This window comes from Cyprinodon variegatus, unplaced genomic scaffold, assembly GCF_000732505.1.
Source record: "Cyprinodon variegatus isolate N-32 unplaced genomic scaffold, C_variegatus-1.0 Scaffold430, whole genome shotgun sequence".
In the NCBI taxonomy this organism is placed as follows: domain Eukaryota; kingdom Metazoa; phylum Chordata; class Actinopteri; order Cyprinodontiformes; family Cyprinodontidae; genus Cyprinodon; species Cyprinodon variegatus.
Window position 1 is genome coordinate 159,250 of NW_015150883.1, and position 20,652 is coordinate 179,901.

Sequence of the window (20,652 nt, forward strand, 5' to 3'; positions counted from 1 at the left end):
TCCTCCTCCCCCTCCTCCGGTCAGTTCCTCTCTCTCCTCTCTGCTCTGGTTAAAATGCAGCTCATGCGCACGCATACACGCGTGCACATTCCCCCCCCCACCAATAGAAGCTGTGGCCGTGTGGCAGCTTTTCCTTCCCTCCAAACCGTCCGAATGAGGATGAGAAAAGTGGCTTTTCTTATTTTCTTTTAGCCGTTTGATTATCTTACAGTGTTGGACAAGAGAAAAGGAATTAATTGTATAAAAAACTAATGACAGGAAAGAAACAGATGAGATCTAAATGCAGAAAATGGAGAATGCAGCTATCAGAAGTGTTTGCTCGACATAATGGATCTGTTTCAAGGTCTGAGGTTTTTTCAGTTTCTGAGAGAGACCCCCCCCCTCCGACTGCTTCTCCCTCTCCCTCCCTCTCTCTCTCCCTCTCTCCCTCTCTCTCTCCCTACATCTCTGCGCTCCTCTCTGTCAGTCGTGTGGGAAGCTCCATGAATGCGGCTGCAGACTAGCAGACTTCTGGTCCCGTTCAGCCTCTATAGGACGAGGTAATGAGATCCTGTTCTCCTCCTCAACCATCGACATCTTTATCTGGATACAAATCTAATTTTTCTTTTTCCTTTTTTTAAAGGAGGAACGCTCCTCTAGTTTGCTCCCATCGTTGCGTTTGACTGTACTCTGATGGGGGGGATGGAAAGGATGGTGAGAGCGCAGACTTTCCAGCACCTGACTTGCACCACAGCGGACTGAATGACTGCAAATTTCTAGTTTCAATATGACTCTTTGAGCAGGCTGTGTTTTGTTTTTTTGTTTTTTGAGGGTGATGTTGATAAGATGAGCTGAGCAGCATCTTTTGCCCGTTTATTGAACACCTATTGCATTCTGGTGGAAACAAGAAGCTCTTCTTAAGGAAAGAACAATGATGGATCTATGTTGCTGGGATGGAAAATAACCCAGTATCTCACTGGAGCGCATTGGCTGCTACTTACCCCTTTGCGCAACTTCAGCTGGTAACAACCCCGTATTTATTATTCCATGGATCGTTGAAGGTTGCGGTGCAGATCTGAAGCCAGGCGATCAGTGTGGGAACCTCCTCTCCTTTTTTTTTTTTTAGTTGAAATATCCTTTAACAATGAGAGATTTATCCGTCTGCATTCGTCTTGCGCCCTTTTTCCTGCCTCTGCGTTTCTGGACACACTGTCAAGACCTGTAAAGGTAAAAAAAAAGAAAAAAGGAGAAAAAGCTCCCTACTTCACCTCGCTCCTCTATCTCCTCTGTCAGCCAATGAGCCATCTCCCATGGAGGTAGTACAGCCACCCTGGGGGCCAAATGACCAGCGGGGAGATTTTTCCAAGCAAAGGGAACCTGTCAGCAAGAGACGCATCGGATGAAACCAGACCCCCACACCCTCCCTATCTACCCACCCCACTTCCTTTCCCTCCTCTGTTACTCCCCCCCTCCCCAGTCCTCCTTCTAGTTTTGCTTGAATTGTGTTAAAACTGCACTGGAACATAGAGGGGCTGGAGAGACCTTGTTGCGCCCCCCCAATTCCGTCTGCGCTCTTACACTCTATCTGGGAGGACTGTTTTGCGCACGTCTCCATCAATGCTGCCCCGAGTCTCCGGAGGGAGCCGAGCTCATTGCCACAGCAGCTTATGGTAAGTCATGTTTTTGTTTTAGGATGGTATGTTTTCAGGATAATCATTTCTCAGGTCACTCCTTAAGGTTGGAACTGCTTTCATGTTTTCTGTCTGATAGACGTCAATGATGGTCCCATACAGGCATCTCAACATTTTAGCAGTCCCAGTTCTTCCCCTCCTTCGGTTATGTGCTGCCAAATATTCCATGTGAAGCTGGGTTTAGATGATACCTCATGAAAAATTAGAGCGGTTTGACTTTGATCATGTTTAATAAGCCAAACCAGTCTGCTGCCTTTGACATTTTTTAAGGCAAAGCATCAGCCTCATATGCCAGAATAAGATGCAGAGATGAGCAGCGTTCAGTATGTTTAGGTACTCTGGGTAGTTTTAGTCTAGTAATAAAGAGTAAGAACAAATAATAAATGAAAGCCAGAGCAACATAGGCAGCAATGAAAATGCCGAGCAATCCAATGCATTAAACTGGAATTTTTCTTTTTTCTTGGATATGAAGAAACTGTCTTCAGATACATGTTATGCATTGTAAAGGGTCTGGTACTGTGTGTGCATACATGGAGCTTCTATAGATGTCTACGCCTGAGTGATTGAATGTTTTTGCATGTCTCTCTCTTTTATCTCTTCCCAAAGGTTACTAAATGGTTTACTGGGGGAGGTTATCTAACCGGCGAGATGCTGCTCGTACCCCTGCTGGTAGCCTTTTTTTCCTCCATCTCGGGCTCCCTTTCCTCATCCCTCTCCTCCATGTCAGACGGACCTCCGATGATGGACCCAACCGCCTCGGATCTGATGGCCGAGACCTGCAGCGCCTGCTCGTGCATGTCGGTGGAGAACGTGCTCTACGTCAACTGCGAGAAGATCACCGTCTATCGGCCCACGCAGCTCATCCCTCCGGCCTCTTCCCTGTACCACGTGAACTTCCAGAACAATTTTCTAATCATACTGTACCCAAACTCGTTCCTCAACTTCACCCACGCTGTGTCACTGCAGCTGGGGAACAATAAATTGCAGAACATTGAAGGCGGCGCATTCATGGGGATGAGCGCATTGAAACAGCTGCACCTTAATAATAATGAGTTAAAGGTGCTGCGAGCTGACACTTTCCAAGGCATTGAAAACCTGGAATATCTTCAGGCTGACTACAACCTAATAAAATACATCGAAAAGGGAGCATTTAACAAACTGCACAAACTCAAAGTGCTTATTCTGAATGACAATCTCATACAGGCACTTCCTGAGAACATTTTCCGCTTCGCTTCTCTCACGCACTTGGATATAAGAGGAAACAGGATCCAGAACCTTCCTTACATAGGGGTCCTGGAACATATCGGTCGCATTGTAGAGCTGCAGCTGGACGACAACCCCTGGAACTGTACCTGTGATTTAGCACCTCTGAAAGCATGGCTTGAAAATATGCCCTACAATATATTTATTGGTGAGGCCATATGTGAAACACCAAGTGACTTATATGGGAGACTTCTGAAAGAAACCAACAGACAAGAGCTTTGTCCAATGGGAACGGGAAGCGAATTTGATATCAGGATGCCACCTGCACTGCCTGAAAACGGGCAGGGGCCCTCAAATATGGCCCCGACCACAATGGCTCCTGCTGCCACAAAATCAACAAAAACAACAGACTCATCTAAATTTTATGGAAATGGAATTGTGGCCGGTTTACCCCCTTTTGGAAAAACCAGACCAATTGTTTCATTTCAGACACGGACTCCCCCAATGATGTGTCCACTCCCCTGCAGCTGTAAAGCCCACCCGTCTGACTTTGGCATTAGTGTAAGCTGTCAAGAAAGAAGTATAAGAAATCTTGCTGATCTTACCTCCAAACCCCCAAATGCCAAGAAGCTTCACTTAAGTGGAAATTACATCCGTGACATCAGCCAAAGTGATTTCCAAGGATTTGAGGGGTTAGATTTGCTCCATCTTGGAAGTAATCAAATTGCAGCGGTACAAAAAGGTGTGTTTGCTAACCTCACTAATCTGAGGCGACTGTATTTGAATGGAAACCAACTTGAACAACTACACCCAGAGATGTTTTTGGGCCTCACAAACCTGCAGTACCTTTATTTGGAATACAACGCCATCAAAGAGATCCTCGCAAGCACATTTGATTCTATGCCCAATTTACAACTCCTGTATCTTAACAACAATGTCCTTCGGAGTCTCCCTGCCTATATTTTTGCTGGCGTCCCTCTAGCAAGACTTAATCTAAAAAACAATCACTTCATGACACTGCCAGTGAGCGGCGTCCTGGACCAGCTTCGGTCACTTACCCAGATAGACCTGGAGGGGAACCCGTGGGAGTGTTCCTGTGATCTGGTTGCACTCAAGCTATGGCTGCAGAAACTAAGTGATGGAGTGGCTGCAAAAGAGGTGAAATGTGCCTCTCCTGTGCAGTTTGCCAACATCGAGCTGCGTTTAATAAAAAATGAGATTCTCTGTCCTAGGCTTGCAAGACCTCCACTTATCATTACTAGCGCCACTCCAGTTTTGACCTCAGTGTCACCAGCAGGAGTGGGCAAGGCACCTCCAGGAGGGCCTGTACCTCTCTCGATTATGATCCTTAGCATACTAGTGGTGCTTATCCTAACTGTGTTTGTGGCCTTCTGCCTTCTAGTCTTTGTCCTAAGGCGGAATAAAAAACCTGCAGGCAGGCAGGAGGGGCTGGGGAACCAGGAATGCAGCTCACTGTCTCTTCAGCTTCGTCGGCACGGCCATAAATCTGGCAAAAAAGGATCCATCCCAGGGGATGACTTGGGAGGCGAAACTTTCATTCCCCAGACCATTGAGCATATTGGCAAGAGCCACACCTGCGGCATGGGACGCTCCTCAGACATGGATGCTGGCTTTAAGTTTGCAGACTCGCAAAGACAGAAGATCATCCTCCGGAATTGTCCCGACAAGGACAAGGACCTGCTCTCCACTTTGGAGCGCAACAAACGCCTCAGCACCATCGACGAGCTCGAGGAGTTTCTCCCTAACCGAGAACCCAGCCTTTTCATCCACAACTTCTTGGACAGCAAAAGAGATTTTAACAGTATAGGGATGGGCGGGTACGAAATCCGCTATCCTGAAAAGACACTGGATAAAAAGATGAAGAAATCCTCCCTGATAGGTGGGAACCACAGTAAGATCGTGGTGGAGCAGAGGAAAAGTGAGTATTACGAGTTGAAAGCCAAGCTCCAGGGGACACCTGATTACCTGCAGGTGCTCGAGGAGCAGACTGCCCTTAGTAAAATGTAGGGACTGTTGTGTTTGATGGTCAGAATTGATTACTTACACACAAACAGGCCAAGAGACAGGCAAACTCTCTTTTTTTCTGTGTGCTCTTCAAGCCTCACACACACACACTATTCAACTGCTCTCATCTCCGGCTTTCTGTCTTCTCCTACATCCACCCTCTCTCTCTCTCTCTCTTTTTCTTTCTTTCTGTCTCTCTATCTCGCTCATACACACACACACAGAATGAAAAAGTGCCTTCTGGAAATCCTTAATGACCAATGCAGAGATAGACAAAATGGCTCCACACTACAAAGCTGTTATTATAAATGGTGTGGATGTATTTCAGAGAGAAAGACCTTTTGGATTATCCATGCCACTACCTGTACGAATCCTGCAAACATCCCACAGGACCCTAAAGAAAAATAAATCAACCTTACAGTCATAGTATTTTTGCTGCTAATGATATTGATACTTATTTTTTTGTTCTCCTTTTGTTCTTTTCTTCCTCCTTTTGTTGTTTCAACCAAATTAAAGGGTATTGAAAACAGTGCTTGAGAATATACCTCGCTGCCATCAGGCCGTGTTTAACAAAGGGAATAAGAAGGGGGAGCATCGGGTGTTAACCGTTTGTTCTGGAAGGGATCAAGGATTGTTGATTCTGGAATGAGGTCTTGAACAATTGTGGACTTTTATGGATGCCACTTTTTTTCCGGTATTTTTTTGGTTGAAATCATGGCGGTGTTTCGCATCTGGAGGCCCTTTCTGAAGTCATCAGCAGACTCTCTGCCATCTTGTCTGGATTACCCACCAGCAGCAGCACGCCCGCTCTTTTGCTGGGGGGATAAACGGCTCCTGTTTTGCATTAATGGCAACTGAGGGCACTGTAAAACTCATTTTTGTTTTTTTTTTGGGAATGATTTAAGGACTTGCTTTCTTGTGTAAAGAGCCATGTTAAATATAGTGTCTTCTGAATGGAGTTGTGTTTCTCTTTGAAGTTGCTACTTACAGTAAACGTATGTTTTTTGGGGGGTGAAATCTAACGGCACATACACTGTCAGAGACATTATTTCTTGGGGGAAAAAAAATGAAAAAGAAACCTGAAGGTAAAAAAAAAAAAGTTACAAAGCTGCTTGCCATGTAAGCGTAACCTGGGATTTATTTTGTAAGTCTTACATTGTTTGTATCTGTGGGACTGGTTTGTAAATTACAAGAACAGACTGACATCTACACAGGAGTACACACTGATACTGTGCGACGGAGCATCTTCGAGAGACTATGAATCAGAGTGTTAAAACCAACCCATAATATATTTCAATCAGTGATCCTGCACCCCTCGCCAGCGCTCAATTCTTAGTTAAAAGAATTAACAACATAGTTAACTTATTTTTCTATACAGGATTATTTAAGAATTATTGGTATTATTTAAAAAGGGGAAAGAAAATGAGCGGAGAGGACTTGAAAGAACTCTTCAGAGCTATTTTTAGGCTGAGCAGAGTGACTGTTGATTTGCTCTAAGTGGGTCTTTGCTTCTCTTCATTGTGCCGAGCAGCTTGAACCTGCAGACAAAAAGAGTGTGAAATGCAATCTTTAGCGTTTCTTTTTCATCTTGACAAGAGGAGGCCTGATAGTCTGTAAAACCTCTGAGCAGTTTCCCGATTCTTCTATCTCCCAATGGGGGAAAAAAAAAAAAAAAAAAAGATTTCTTATCGACATTATGCAACCAAAATAAATGTGCATTAAACTTGATGTGCTTCTGGCATTGTTGTGTTTGGGAGAGGAGGCGTTCTGATGCCACAGCTGAGGGAACCAACTAATCAACAATTTAAATTATTAGACTTGGACAGAATCGCATCATAAAACACCATGTGCAATAAAAGTAAAAAAAAAATAAAAATATCAGACATGATGGCTTCAAATAATTTCATTTAGTTTGGGGTTTAGCTGTCAGGAATTTTAAAATTATTTTATCAGCTTAACTCTATTTGGTCCTTATTTAAAAAAGCATTGTTAAGTTAAATTTCTGAGTGTTTTTTGACATTACAAATGAGTAGAATGTATCATGAGAAGTATAATAAATACAATTTTTTTATTGGTCAGAAATCTCCTGTACATTGGTTCATTTTCTCTTGTATAATCATGTTGAAATCAAGATATTAAAATGAGCACCTATTTGCACTGTGTCCCCTTTTTCCTTTAAATTAAAACCTTTCATACTTTTTTACACTGCAGAAATGTAAAACTACATCAATCTATCACATCTTTGAGAGCAACGTCAGACACACACTGCAAAAACGATCTAAAAATAAGTTAATATTTCTTAAATTAAGTCTATTCACCTTTGATTTCAGTAGGTAAATGACATTATCTGCCAAAGGAATGAGTATTTCTACTCTTATAGTAAGATATTTAGATAATGTGCACTTGAAAATATACAATGCAATTGTTATTTCTTATTCTAAATGTAAATTCTTGTTCCATTGGCTAAGTGTCTCACATACCTCCTCAATTCAAGAACAAAAGCAGGTATTTTGAGAAAAGAATGACAAATTTAATTTCAGTTTTGCAGTGCAGAACGCCGTCCTCTGCCTCCCCTTCCAGATTAGCATAGCTACAAGACTGTTGAGTAGAAAAGGCTGTTGAGGTTATATAGAATGCCTTTAAATGACTTTGTTCAGCTGAAAGCTTCACTTTAAATGAAATGTTATTAAAATTATCTTTAGCTGATTGTCCACACTCTAAATCCTGTTCTGGGAAGTCATTAGCAGACTTATTAGAATTCATCTGTATTGGGTAAATGGCATAGATGCTAAAACTGAAAAAAAAAAAAAATCCTCAGCTGAAAACAGCTTAAAATGACAATAATCTGACTCCATTTTTTTGCTGTCTTTAGAGCCAAACAACTGGAGCTTACCTATGCAAAGGTTATCTATGCTAAGGTTAAAGGTTATAATGCAAAGGCTAAAAGTGACCTATGTGTCACTACCCGACCTGTCCAGGAAGCACGATCCGTCCTGCACATACGCAAACAAATATACATCCGGGTGTCCATCAATAATGTAATTTTGGTACTAAAACGACGTATTTCTATCTTTAACTCACTAAAGAATGCTAGTATACATTGTTAAATAGCATTTTTAATAACTTATGTGAGACAATTGTGATGCTTTTTACATTTTCTTTATTAAACTGCTTCTCTGACGTCACCATGGGACATGCTCAGAGAAGTCCGGCAAAATATGATTAAACCATGTTTATTTGCATTTTAGTTGTTTCTTTCTTTAGATTACGCACTATATGCATTAATGGTAACCACCAGAAGTAGCTTAAGATCCCATTTCTGGTGCAGATGGGGGAAGAGACGATTGATAAAACAGAAAGGATTTTAAAGCATTTATTTTCTAAGGAAATTCATTATTAACCTTTAATACAAATTATATCTTAGCATGCTTACTATTTTTGGGGGGAGTAAAACATCATTTAGATCTTTTTAACAAAATAAAATGGAGGGTGACCCGTATTTATATCTGTAAGCGCATATGAGCTAACGGCGCATGCGCAGGGCGGATCGTGCTTCAGGACAGATCGGATAGTGAAAATATGCAAAGGCTATTTTAGCTAAAGCTTTCGATTGCATCAACCTGACTTGCTAGCGCCGTCAAACTCCCCATAGAGTATGGAACGTCTGACAAAATGATTCCAGTGAAGATCAAGCGACGCAGCTGCAGCCTCTGACGATGTTAAATTAGCCTAGAAGCACGAAAAGAAAACAGCGACTAATGAAGCCATTGGTGTTTAATTACCACTAAGATGTTGCAGTTTAAGATCTATGTTTTTAGTTTAGGTTGTTTTGAGGAGCTAAAACCAGCCAACAACTGGCATTATGGCTAGCTGTTAGCTTTTTTAATTTCACTAAAACTTTGATATGCAAACTAATTCCAAACAAACCCAAACATCTCCACTGCTAATTCTAATCAAGTCAAATTTAAATGAACGATCATGCAGATTGTGTTTTTCCATTTACATGACATTGCTGACATGTTTCCATTTGATGGGTGTTAAACCCAACTTAGCAATTTTTAAATCCTCAGTTTGGATAAATCTGATCTTCTATATGTTTTCTAAGTGTTTATCATTTGGGCGCTTCTTTGTCTTGTGTATTTGCAGTGTTTAATTCTTTTAGAGATGTCTTTTTTTTAAATGGAGCCTTCTGGAATATTTTAGCCACTGAAGCAGAAGTTTGCATCTGTAAAGCCACTCTGACACTATTAGCTCTAGATTTTTCAGTCAGTTGTTCCTCCATAGCAATGAATGATGAGAAGATTCTGAGGAAGCAGGCTAACATAAAATCTCTTCAAAAATAATATACATTTAACAGAAATTAGCGATTAGCAGGATGTATGCTGGTATAAACTGAAAGAGGAGAAAGATCAAAGTGATGTGGAGCCGTGGCCGAGTGATTTAATATTTAGTTTGGCTTTCATATTGAGCAGCACAATGCAAATACTAAATCTGTAAATAGGTGCCATATAAAGTTCTGGGTTTCCTTTTCAATTTTAAAAATTAATTAACTATCAAGGTTTAGAACTGCTTATTTTTAATCCGATATGATCTTATATTTGCTTTTATTCAATGCATTTCCTGAAACACCTGATTTTAAAATATGTGTAATTTAATTATATTAACATTTAACATTAAATTGATAAAGGTAATGTGAGCTGATGGCAGCTGTGAGGACAATAACTGGTAATGTTCATTATTAATCTGACTGGATGATCTGATTGATCTGGATCTATAAACTGACCTAAGATCACACAATGTGGATTGATGCTATAGAAATAAACTGAATTCAAGTTTAGAGCAAGAAATAGAAAAAAATTGTCATCTAATGATGTTAAAATCTTTGCAGCTTTTGCCTGTTTGTTTTTGGGCGATTTGAACCGTTTTAAAACAAAAGGAAGTTATTTTTGTCTTGTTTTCCTTCCACAGCAGCTCCCCTCTGTCCAGCCGCCCAACACCATCTGTTTTTAGGCACTTCTATCAAACTTTAATGCCTTTCAAGGGTTAAAAATTCCCCTTTCTCTCTTTTTTTTCTTTTTTCTTCTGTGGCAATCCAACCTTTTTGGCTCGTGAAAGACCCGGTAGCAGGAAGCATGACTCATCCCACACGCCGGAGAATTGTCCTCATTAATAATTAATAGCCTCGGCAGTTATGAACTAAAAAAGGCATGTGGGAAGTGGGGTGAGGGAATCTGATACGTCCTAACTTTTGTCTCCTCTTTTACTCAACCTTCTGTCAAATCCTTGTTCACACGACACCGACAGATAATTCATCCGGCAGACGAGCCAGGCCGTCTGGCAAAAAGGGCGGGTTTTAGGTCCAGCTTCGCTGCTGGGGTCCTCTTTTCAGATCAAGGCTGACCACCGCGGCAGAGAGAAGATTTCATTTCTAACTGAACCCATTAGATTCGAGTCAAAACAGCAAACACATATAAAGGCCTTGTGTTTTTGTTTCTCTCTCCGCTCTCAGCCCACCTGCTGCAGAGGCTATTATGTAACCCTGTGCTGAATATTAAGTGTTAAAATGTGCCTGTTGCAGCTCAGAGTATCTGGGTTTCTATAGAGTCTTTATTGGCATCATGACTGATTGCAGGGATAGAAAACAGGGAATGGGCGATGGAGGCTCAGCTAGAAGTGGCTTTTATTCCTACAGGAGGTTTGATATTAGCCACAAGGGGCACTGTGTGCCTGGGATACAGAGAGGGAACAGCTTTCAACATCCAGCCGACGGAAAGCAGCATTTCTATTATTTTAGCAGCTGATTCGGGTCTGTGGATAAAGCCCAATAGAAAGATGTCTGTCTTCATATTTACATTAACTTTGTATTGTTTCTCAAATCAAACCCTCACGTTCTGGATGTCTGAGTATAAAATACTAACCATACTCTGATATCTTCCTCATGCAGCTGCTTCTCTGACATCTGCATCAACATAGATCTGCTCTGCTTCTGATCTATAACACATAGATCTGGGTGGGATTTATTAAAACCACGACTGGATATTTATAATGCTTAATTTCTTTATTTTTTTTCTAAAAACTATTAAATTGTCGACCCCTGATTTTAATTTACCATAACCATTTACCATTGGGAAATACTAGGCAGTTGCCGAAGGCCCAAAGTTCCTGGTGGGCCCATAAAACCCTGTTTACATGTATGGTTAATACAACTACTCCTTATTTGTGCACATTAATTATGTTTTTGATAAAAATCCTTTTGCTAAAATGACATCAGAAAGCTGATAATATTAAGTGTGACCCTATTTTCGAATCTGGCGACTTTTTTCTGCTACAACAGACTTTGGTGACAACATCTAAAAGCAGCAAACTCTGCTCTCCAGAGCAAGTAGATTGGTAACCCCGCCTCCTGCTCTCCTCTATCTTGTCTGCTGTCATGATTCATGCAGCTATTATTTCATCCAAATGTAAAATGGAGAACGGATAAGCAGATCATGGCTTGTCTACAGTGAAAAGAAGGACTTACTTACTTTTGCCGTCGCCTTTTTTGAAAACACAGGAAGGAGCAATCAGCTAAGTGAGCTTAGTGCTTGGATAAAATCTTTCATTCCTTTTGAGACGGCATGAAAAGTCAGCTGAGTACAAAACATAGAGAGGAAAACAAGAAGAAAAGGGACAAGAAGAGAGGGACACAACCTAGAACAGATAATTTATGTCTATTCTATTAAAATGTCTGTATCTATATAATGGGTCTGTTTTATGTATTGTCTTCTCAGTTCAGGGGCCCCCTGCATGTCTTTGCCTAGGGCCCCAAATTTCCTAAATCTGCCCCTGGTTTTAATGATCTTTCTGGCATCTAAACTGGATCCGACTGGGAACCAGCAATCAGGGTTAGAACCTTGATCCAAACAGGTCTGTAAACTCTGTTCAGACGGTGGTTTTCTGATTTTAATGTCTGTTCTCCTGTGATTTAATCCAACAACACAAACAAAGCAAATAAAACTTTCTCTTTAAGAAGCCAAAAATGATGACGTGGACATAAATCAGGGCGAAAAGCCTCTCAGAAATAAATGGTTTGATGTTTTAGATCAGTACGGTACATCAGACAGGTCATGTTTTTAATCCCACAATGATCCAAAGAGGCTGTAAAGAAAGAAGCTGTAGATTTTAAACAGGCGCTGATCCACAGAAATACGACACCTCTGTCTGTTGTGATAAATACGCATTGATGGAAAGAAAGGAGGAAATCTGCAGTGTGATCCTGTTAGGGTTTCTGATTACACAAAGATCCTCTGATTATTTTCAGCTGAATTATTTAGGCCCACAAAACCAAATATTTAAGATTATAGAACTAGTCTCTAGAATCAGTCCTTATTTCTTACTTATTCACACCTGGAATCATGGAATCGCTGACATTTTTCACAAACCTTCCAAGGCTGCACAGGAAGGCGTCCTGAGAGGAGATTTTACGGACAGTCGTAGTAAAGAAGAACCAAACCTGAGGATGGATACAAGCAGCCATAAAAACAAAACTAAGAGAAAAGTTTCAGCATTTTAAAAACCTTTATTGTTATAAAACATTTGCCTCTTTAGGTAACACTTCTCTATATACTGTTTTCTTTTTTTTTCTCTCTAAACTATTTTTCATTTTTTACCTTTTCTTAAAAAAGCAGAAATCTGCCCCAAACAGCCGCTGGTGGAAGCCATTCTGCTGCAGCTGATCTTTTCACCATGGTTACCCGGGTGTCATCCATCTTACCTGGTCTCATCCTGCTGATCCTCTTCTTCCAGCTCCAGTTATAAGTTTACACTCATTATGGCTGTTCCTTTTCCATTTGGGGCTTTGAAGGAATATTTAGAGCTCTTCTAATCCCAGGTATGAATATATCAGGAACATCACTGATGGTTAAAGAGAACAACTTTTTATTGATTTCATATTGGTTTGGATGTACAACAGGTTTCACATATTTAGATATAGCCCTTCTAATGCTTGGTTTAATATCCCTCAATGGATTAAACATCTGCTTTAATAATCAATAGACGGCCTTTATTCTAACTCTGAACAATCCTTCCAACAGAAATACTAATAATCATTTAGATTAACTAGTTTAAACAGTGATATGACTCAGACAGACTGCACATGGTTTCTTTCTTTACTGTAGTTTGCTTTAACAGTTTAAAAGACTAAGTTTTTTCATATATTTTTTTCTTTGACAGAAAACTAAAATAAAAAATTATTTTTTTTGTATTTTACTGTTGCTACCATGAGCTCTGCTACTGATCTGTTCCCAAAAAGGCAATAAACACAGAGAAGAGAACAATGCAATAGCAATAGATAATAGGATAAAAAGAAATAAAATCTATTTAAATCCAACTTATCTTTATACATTTTTTATTTTTCTTATTTTAATGGTGATGGGATAAGCCTGTAATCCTTTAAGTTGTTTTAACGTTTAAGGAATAAATTCAGTTTCATGGGGAAAACCTCTGGCTTTATTAAGTTGACTTTAAAACATTTCTTAATGCTATTAAAAGTAATATCAACAAAGATTGAACACCTTTGAATCCTGCAGAGGTTTAACCACATCCTGAGGTTCAGGATCAAACACGTCTGTCCAGCTGGTAAATAATTTGCCATGAGATAATTCAGGTATAACTGCGGTATCTAATGACCAACGTCTTTCATATATATTTGGGTTATTTGAGGGATTTTTATTAATGTTTTTTTTTTTCTGGGGCTGTGAAGTATCATTTGTAACATCTATCTGCAATCTCCATAAAGTGAATCTTCTACCAATTGTGTATCTATTCAAATTTGCTCCTGTTTATTGGAAAGAAATTCCTGTTTTCAGTTCATCATCCTTTAAAAATAATTTGTATTTTCAGGAAACGGTTCCATATCTGTTATGTTTTCTGATTTTACTGTAGACCCGAAATATACTTAGTCTCTTTTACTGAAGTCACAAATTTTAATTTATTTTTTTTAAATTGATGTTAGCATATTTGGTCTGGGGTCCATATAATATATTCTAAAACCTGCATCTATGTGTCACATCACATTCAGTTTGGCAGGTACTAGTATAGCTACATTTGACCCTCCAACTGTTAAATGCAGTAGTTCTCTGTAGGTGCTGTAATGGAGATTTAAAATCAGTTTAAAACAACACAAATGATCAAATGTAGGAATGTAAACAAACAATTTTCAGGTTCAATGTTTGTTATGAAGCAAACCTTTATCTGTAATACCTGATTTCCAGTTTTTACCAGGGTGGCTTCTTATTTGAAATTAGTTGCAACATTAATTTTAGCATTATGGCAGAAATGTTTGCTAGCTAGGGTAGGCTAATATCAGAATGGTGACATTAAGACAGGCCAATTAGCACTGGGAAATGAGCAGTGTCCCAGATGCAGCAGCCCCAGTTAGCAGGCAGGAGATTGATACAGGTCAGGGAAACAGTTCAGAACAGGACTTCTCTGAGATCCAGGAGTCCTTACCCTGTTGAGGGGTTCCGATCCAAACAGGAACAGATAGATCCTGGGTTCCAGGAATCCAATGAGCGTTTAGGCAGGTTCAGAGTTCTAAGAGTCCAGCAGTGAGCACAGACAGACACGCTCAGATGGAGACAGACGGGCTCAGTGGTTGTGAGGAACAGACACAAGACATGGTACCAGGATAACGGCAGAACTTAAAACTACATTCAAGGATTCAACTATACTCCAGGATTATGGGAATTAAAACCAACCTCCCCCACACTCCGAGCCAAAACCAGAGGGCCGGGACATGATAAGGAGACAAGAAACAAACACCCTCTCAACACACAGGACCCCCAAGAGTCAGGGCATGAACCAGGGACTTAACTAAACTCAAAAACGAATAAACATGAACAACTAACACGAAAACATGACACAAATAGACTAAGAAAAATGATCTGGCCCCGATAGCTGGGCTGAACCATATACATAGAGCAGGTGAATAAGATGACTGAAAATTAGAGAGCGCAGAGGGAACGGCTGGTGAATTAATTGAGCAACTGCGATCATGACAAGGCAGGCTAATGTTAGCATGGTGACAAGGAGGTAGGCTAATGTTAGAATGGTGGCAGCTGGGCAGGCTAATTTCAACCTGGTGACAGTGAGGTGGGCTAATGTTAACATGGTGATAGTAAGGCAGGTGAATGTTAGTTTGGTAATGCAGACTGAATTCTAGTGAATGGATTCTAGTGACAGATAGGAATGGGTGCTAATAAATGGCAAGGCAGATGTTAGCACTATGATAAGAAGGTAGGCTATTGTTGAGGCATTGGCCTGCCTTGACTGTAAGAAGGACAAGCTGTCAGTAAAGCTCCAGGTTCTTGGTGTTTCTGGATATAACTTATTTAATAGAGCAGCAGAAATGTGACACCTTCTAAAGTCGTCTTGTTCTGCCTTTAATTTAAAGCCGGAGTAAAGTAGATGAGAGAGCTCTCTTTGCTTTTTCATAACATTCCTCCAGGGCCTCTTTTCGCTCCATGTCGACACTTTAATTTAATTTAATTCTTCATTCCTGTTCTTCCCTGTGAATGAGATTTTTTTCCCTTTCTCTTTTATACCCGGAGGTCTGTAAAGGACAATGAGATAGTGACTAAAGGGATACATTCACCCGTGTAAAAACTGACACCTTTCATGGTCAAATAATTCAGTGAAGTCAATGTTTCCGTTCTGAGCATACTCTCATTCAGTCACCAAATCATTTCTGGCGTTTAACCTTCAGTGTTTTCTTTTTGAAATGACAACATTTTAAGAAAAATAAAAAAGCTGCTGAGTCTGTAATCCTGGACTGTTAACGTGTGAAGGTACGGTTCTGTCCAAGTTATGGTTCTAAGGACGCTGACTCCTCTCTACTTCTATAATGGCGCTTATTATGCTGCTTCATTGGCTTATGTTGGTTTTCATGTGGTTACCCCAGATTTATCATTTTCTAGTAACTCTTCTTTCAACATGTTCTTTTTTTTGTGAAATTAGCTTTTCCTTCAATCTTCAATCCCTAATCTTTTGTGTTCAGGTCTCAGCTGCCTAAATCAAACTAAATAAAATACATTTTTCTACACTTGTTAAGCTGTACTTCCTTTACTGGTTTGTTTTTATGATCTGATGAGATGAGGGGTGGAAATGTTGTGCCAACATCAATGGATATTTTACATAAGTAAAAATGAAATGACTTGTTTCCCGAGTTGGACATACACAATCAATGAAGCATTTCAACAATAAGTGCATAATAATAAGGCCAGAACACCATGGAACAGCAGGCATATTTTTTAGTCCCACTGACCCGAGCTCTCAATTAGCAGTTAGCAATCTGAGCACCCAGTTAGCAGCCTGATTGCCCACTTAGTGGTGTGAGCGCCCAGTTAGCACTCATAGAGCCCATTTGGCACCCTTAGCACCCAGTTAGCACTCTTAGGACCTAGTAAACAGTTTGAGGGCCCAGTAAGCACTCCTACTGCCCAGTTAGCACTCTTAGCGCCAAGTTAGCAGTCTGAACACCCAGTAAGTGTTTGAGGGCCCAGTTGGCAGTCTGAGGGCCCAGTTAATTGACTGAGCACCCAGTTAGCATTCTTAGCACCCAGTTAACAATCTTAGGACCTAGTAAACAGTTTGAGGGCCCATTTAGCCCTCCTACTTCCCAGTTAGCACTCTTAGTACCAAATTAGCAGTCTGAACACCCAGTAAGCAGTCTGAGCGCCCAGTTAGCACTCATAGAGCCTATTTAGCACTCTTAACACCCAGTTAGCACTCATAGAGCCCATTTAGCACTCTTAACACCCAGTTAGCACTCTTAGGACCTAGTAAATAGTTTGAGGGCCCAGTTAGCACTCCTACTGCCCAGTTAGCACTCTTAGTAAGCAGTCTGAACACCCAGTTAGTCTCTGAGGGCCCAGTTAGCAGTCTGACGGCCCAGTTAACTGACTGAGCACCCAGTTAGTTAGCACTCTTAGGACCCAGTTAGCCATGTTAGTACCCAGTTAGCAGTCTGAGGGCCCACTTAGCTGTGTGGGCACTCAGTTAGCACTTTAGCACCCATTTAGCACTCTGAGCATGCATTTAGCAGTCTGAGCACCCGGTTAGCAGTTTCAGTGCCCATTTAGCCATCTGAGCGCCCAGTTAGCTCCAGGGGACAACCCAGGACACTCAGGAGGGTCTATGTCTCTCTGCTGGCCATGTAGCGCCTCCGACTTCCCCTAGCAGAGCTGGAGGAAGAGTCTTTGGAGATGGAATTCTGGGATTCTCTGCTCAGACTGCTATCCCTACGACCAGGGCCAGGATGGAGTGGGAGATGACCAGGTATGCGGCATAGAAAGGTGTTGGTAAGAATCATCCTTCTTAGCTCACAATATTGTTATAATTGTTCTGGTTTTTTCACATTATATGACTGACATATGTTTATGGTTATAATGTAGGACATTGCACCTGATTGGAGATCATTTTAGGAAGCATTACCAATGACTGTGAATTGCTATTTCCAATTTTCTGTCTCTTACCCTGATCCTTTGCTGTGTCATTATCCTGTCCATTTGGAGTGGCTAAATAGTGCACAGAGTTATAGTGGCCCAAATCAAGAACCAGGGTAATTTAACAGATAATTAAAATCCATTTCATTTGGGAGAGAAACCTTGAGAAATCATTGATAAACTAATTCATACGAGGTGTGGACAGATGCTCGTGTATGAAGGGGTTGTGATCAATGTGCTCACATTTCCTGCTGTTCCAAACATACACCTGTTTCTGTTTATTATATTGATCCCTGAGAGATCAATGAAGACGAAGGAACAATTGCAGACGAAGGGAGAAGACCTTGGAGAAAAAAAAACAACCCTTGCAGCGTTTTGTCTGTGTTTCCCAGGGGAACAGCTAAGAGGCTTTTCTTTTGCTCCTGCTTACTCTAATCAATAACTTATATCACATAATGGAACACAGAGCATTCCCGAACTGACGGCTTAAAGAAAGAAGCGGTAAGCATGAGCTAACGGCTGCTGCTCTGTAACACTCACACACACACGTGCAATTAATTTGACCTGAAGAGAAGTCCCCCAAAGGTTTGTAATGGTCCCTACACGTTATTTTAATCACCAGCTCTTTTTGTCCTCCTGGTTTTAGGGAAGATGTCTGAGGGGAAGCAAAGAACCTTTGGCAGGTCGTCTTTAACAACTGCAACACCAAGCATCTCCTTGGAAGCCGCCCCTCCAGTCATCGCTGCATTCATCCCTCTTCCTCTCCACCGCTCGGCTGCCAGTCTGTCGCACCCTGTCTCTGTCCATCCATCGTCTCATTCTGCTGTCCCTCCTCTCACGCTCTCTCTTTGCAGTACCTGAGCTGAATTATGATCCATAGTCTTAGCAGATACATTGTGATTGATTGGGCTTTTCAGCTAACTAATGAATTGGCCCCTCAAGGACGTGTAGCGGGCCAGCTTTGGTAATAATGTGGACTCTGCTGAAGGCAGCTTAAAGACTCCTGACACCACAGATTTAGCGCTTACACTGTTTATTTGGATTTGGCCTTAGCAGTGAGCTTGTTGGGCTTTAATTCTCAAATAGCCTCCGATTGCATTGCTAATAGCTTTTTGGATATTGTCTTACGGTGTGACACATTTCAGCAAACTTATGGGTTTTTTATGATGACTTTGCAGTTTTTTGTTTTTTTCGCAGAGGGAAAACATCAAAGCTTGAGGAGCACTTCAAACTGATTTCACCGTTGTATAATCAAACGTCTCCCTCCTCTCTGCAGAGGTCATAAAGACACTGTTCCTCCCTTCGACGCTTCTCTCCGAGGATTAAGACCATTTATTCAAATGCAGAGTTGGAATGGATGTCATACTTTTCTATTTTAATATCTATTATTAGAAATTGAAATATCTCCTCCGTGCAGAAAGCTGCCCTCTGTGGATACAGCATGAAACAAGGCTGGACCATCTGTCTATAAATAGAAGCAGTTTGTCCTTTCTTCATCAGTATCTAACCATACGGATGGACCATCTCTACCAAGAACAGTAACTTCCTAATAAACCTGTATAAATGACTCCATTGCTAACAGAGTGTGGTTGGAAAACGTAGTTTCTATCATTTCATATATTAATCAGGGGTTGATCTTAAGGATTTTTACCACTTGCCCTTTGGGCAAGTGACTTTCACATTTCATTTGCCCAGAAACAATTTTTACTTGCCCAGTATAATGTTTGATAAATATAGTTCCTAATATTCATTTTTGTATATATATCAATGAAACATGTTTGTTTTTTAAATGTTTTTTGTAATTCAGTATTTTTTAAGTTTCCAGGTTCCTGGTGTGTATCTGCATGCGTCAGATAATGAACTCAAGCCTACATTACCGTGTTAACATGCTTTTCAATCCTTCCTGCACATTCTTTTCAAACTAAACTTTGCTTTAAACTGTTGTGTGCTTGGAAAAATATAAATTGTAATGTTAAAAATCTAAAAAAAAACTTGACAGGTTAAAAACTTAAGATAAATCACAGGACAGAAGTCAATGTCACAAATGAATAACTTTTATTTTAGAGTCACTGTATGTTTATACAAGATGATACTATTAATATAATGTGACTTTTCTAGAGAATCATTATATATAGTTATTTTATTCAGGGTTTCCACAGTCTGACATCATTTCAGAATTCCCTGACTTTTAACTGACTCAGGATTAGTTTTCCCTGACAAAATAAATGCAGCAACAAGACAACAATAATAACATAACAGGTCACCAATTTAACATGTTTAGCTCTATAACATTTAAATGCACCTCTCCAATGTTTAAGAGAAAAAATTAATGAAAATTTTTTAATGTATGACCTGCATCACTGTACAGAAGACTGCCATATGATAGCCATATTTACACTGTGGGCATGGCATACAATTAGGCCAATTGTTCGTAATCCCTGACCGATAATTTTTAATCTAGGGTTATCTGGGTGGTGGTTGAAATGGGTGGAGGGTAAAATAGGTGGAGGGTGTGTTACTTTACTTATATTTTTTTGCCTTGTTGTTTTTTAGCTTGCCAAGTCGAAAAAAAATGTGTCTGATTCGTGCCAATTCCCGGACAAAATCATGCCATCTGGCGGAAAATCTTGCAGCTTTTTTAAATCATGTGGCTTTTCCAAGTCACGCGAGAATGTGTACAAAAACAACAAAAATGGCGCCGGCAACGCTTCTGGGTCGTTTTCATCGAATGCTGGTGATTTAAAAGTAATTTTTAGTGATAAATAATTTTTTTTTTTTGCGATCATTGCACTCGCCACGCAAATGCAATGAAATTTGTACTCTCCCAATAATTTGTTAATTTATGCTATTTACTAACTATAAAAAGTTTTCACTCAGCCTGTTTCACCTGCAAGGCCACATATTTCCCTTGTGTGAGGGTGTTTGTAGACAAGATTCTTTCTAAAGGTTTATTGATAACATGTTAGTGTTTATTCACAGTGTGTGTAAATTGTTTTGACTCTCACTACTTTCCATTATTGTAAGTAAGGGGGAACCCACTCTGACCAGATCAGAACAGGGCTGATTACCACGCAATCATGATGAACTGTTCTCTATTTGCAAAAATAAAAATAAAGTGCTCTCTGAGTGAAATCCATTGATCTCTATTTATTTAACTGGATTAAATAGTGGAATACTTTTCTCCCACTGTCCAGTGCGTTTAGTAGAAAGTATTTCTCTGTGCATCTAAAGATCCTGATAGGATTCAGATAACAAAATTCTAGGTGTGTTTC

At 40.4% G+C, this 20,652-nt stretch overlaps 1 protein-coding gene across 3 annotated transcripts; it reads left to right on the plus strand.

Annotated features, from left to right (window-relative positions):
• The first annotated feature begins 444 nt into the window (after positions 1 to 444).
• Positions 445 to 18,989, plus strand: slitrk4 (SLIT and NTRK like family member 4). 3 transcript variants are annotated; one of them, XM_015388618.1, is made up of 3 exons: positions 445 to 539; positions 623 to 1,649; positions 2,277 to 7,171. In XM_015388618.1, exons 2-3 carry the CDS (start codon positions 1,647 to 1,649, stop codon positions 4,899 to 4,901), a joined length of 2,628 nt encoding a protein of 875 aa, XP_015244104.1. In that variant the 5' UTR covers positions 445 to 539; positions 623 to 1,646; the 3' UTR covers positions 4,902 to 7,171. The 3 variants fall into 3 exon arrangements, with proteins under 3 accessions (XP_015244104.1, XP_015244106.1, XP_015244107.1); XM_015388620.1 differs by adding an exon at positions 18,578 to 18,989 and having other exon boundaries at positions 461 to 1,649; positions 2,277 to 4,812; XM_015388621.1 differs by having other exon boundaries at positions 461 to 1,649; positions 2,277 to 4,812; positions 5,415 to 7,171.
• Positions 18,990 to 20,652: the final 1,663 nt, after the last annotated feature.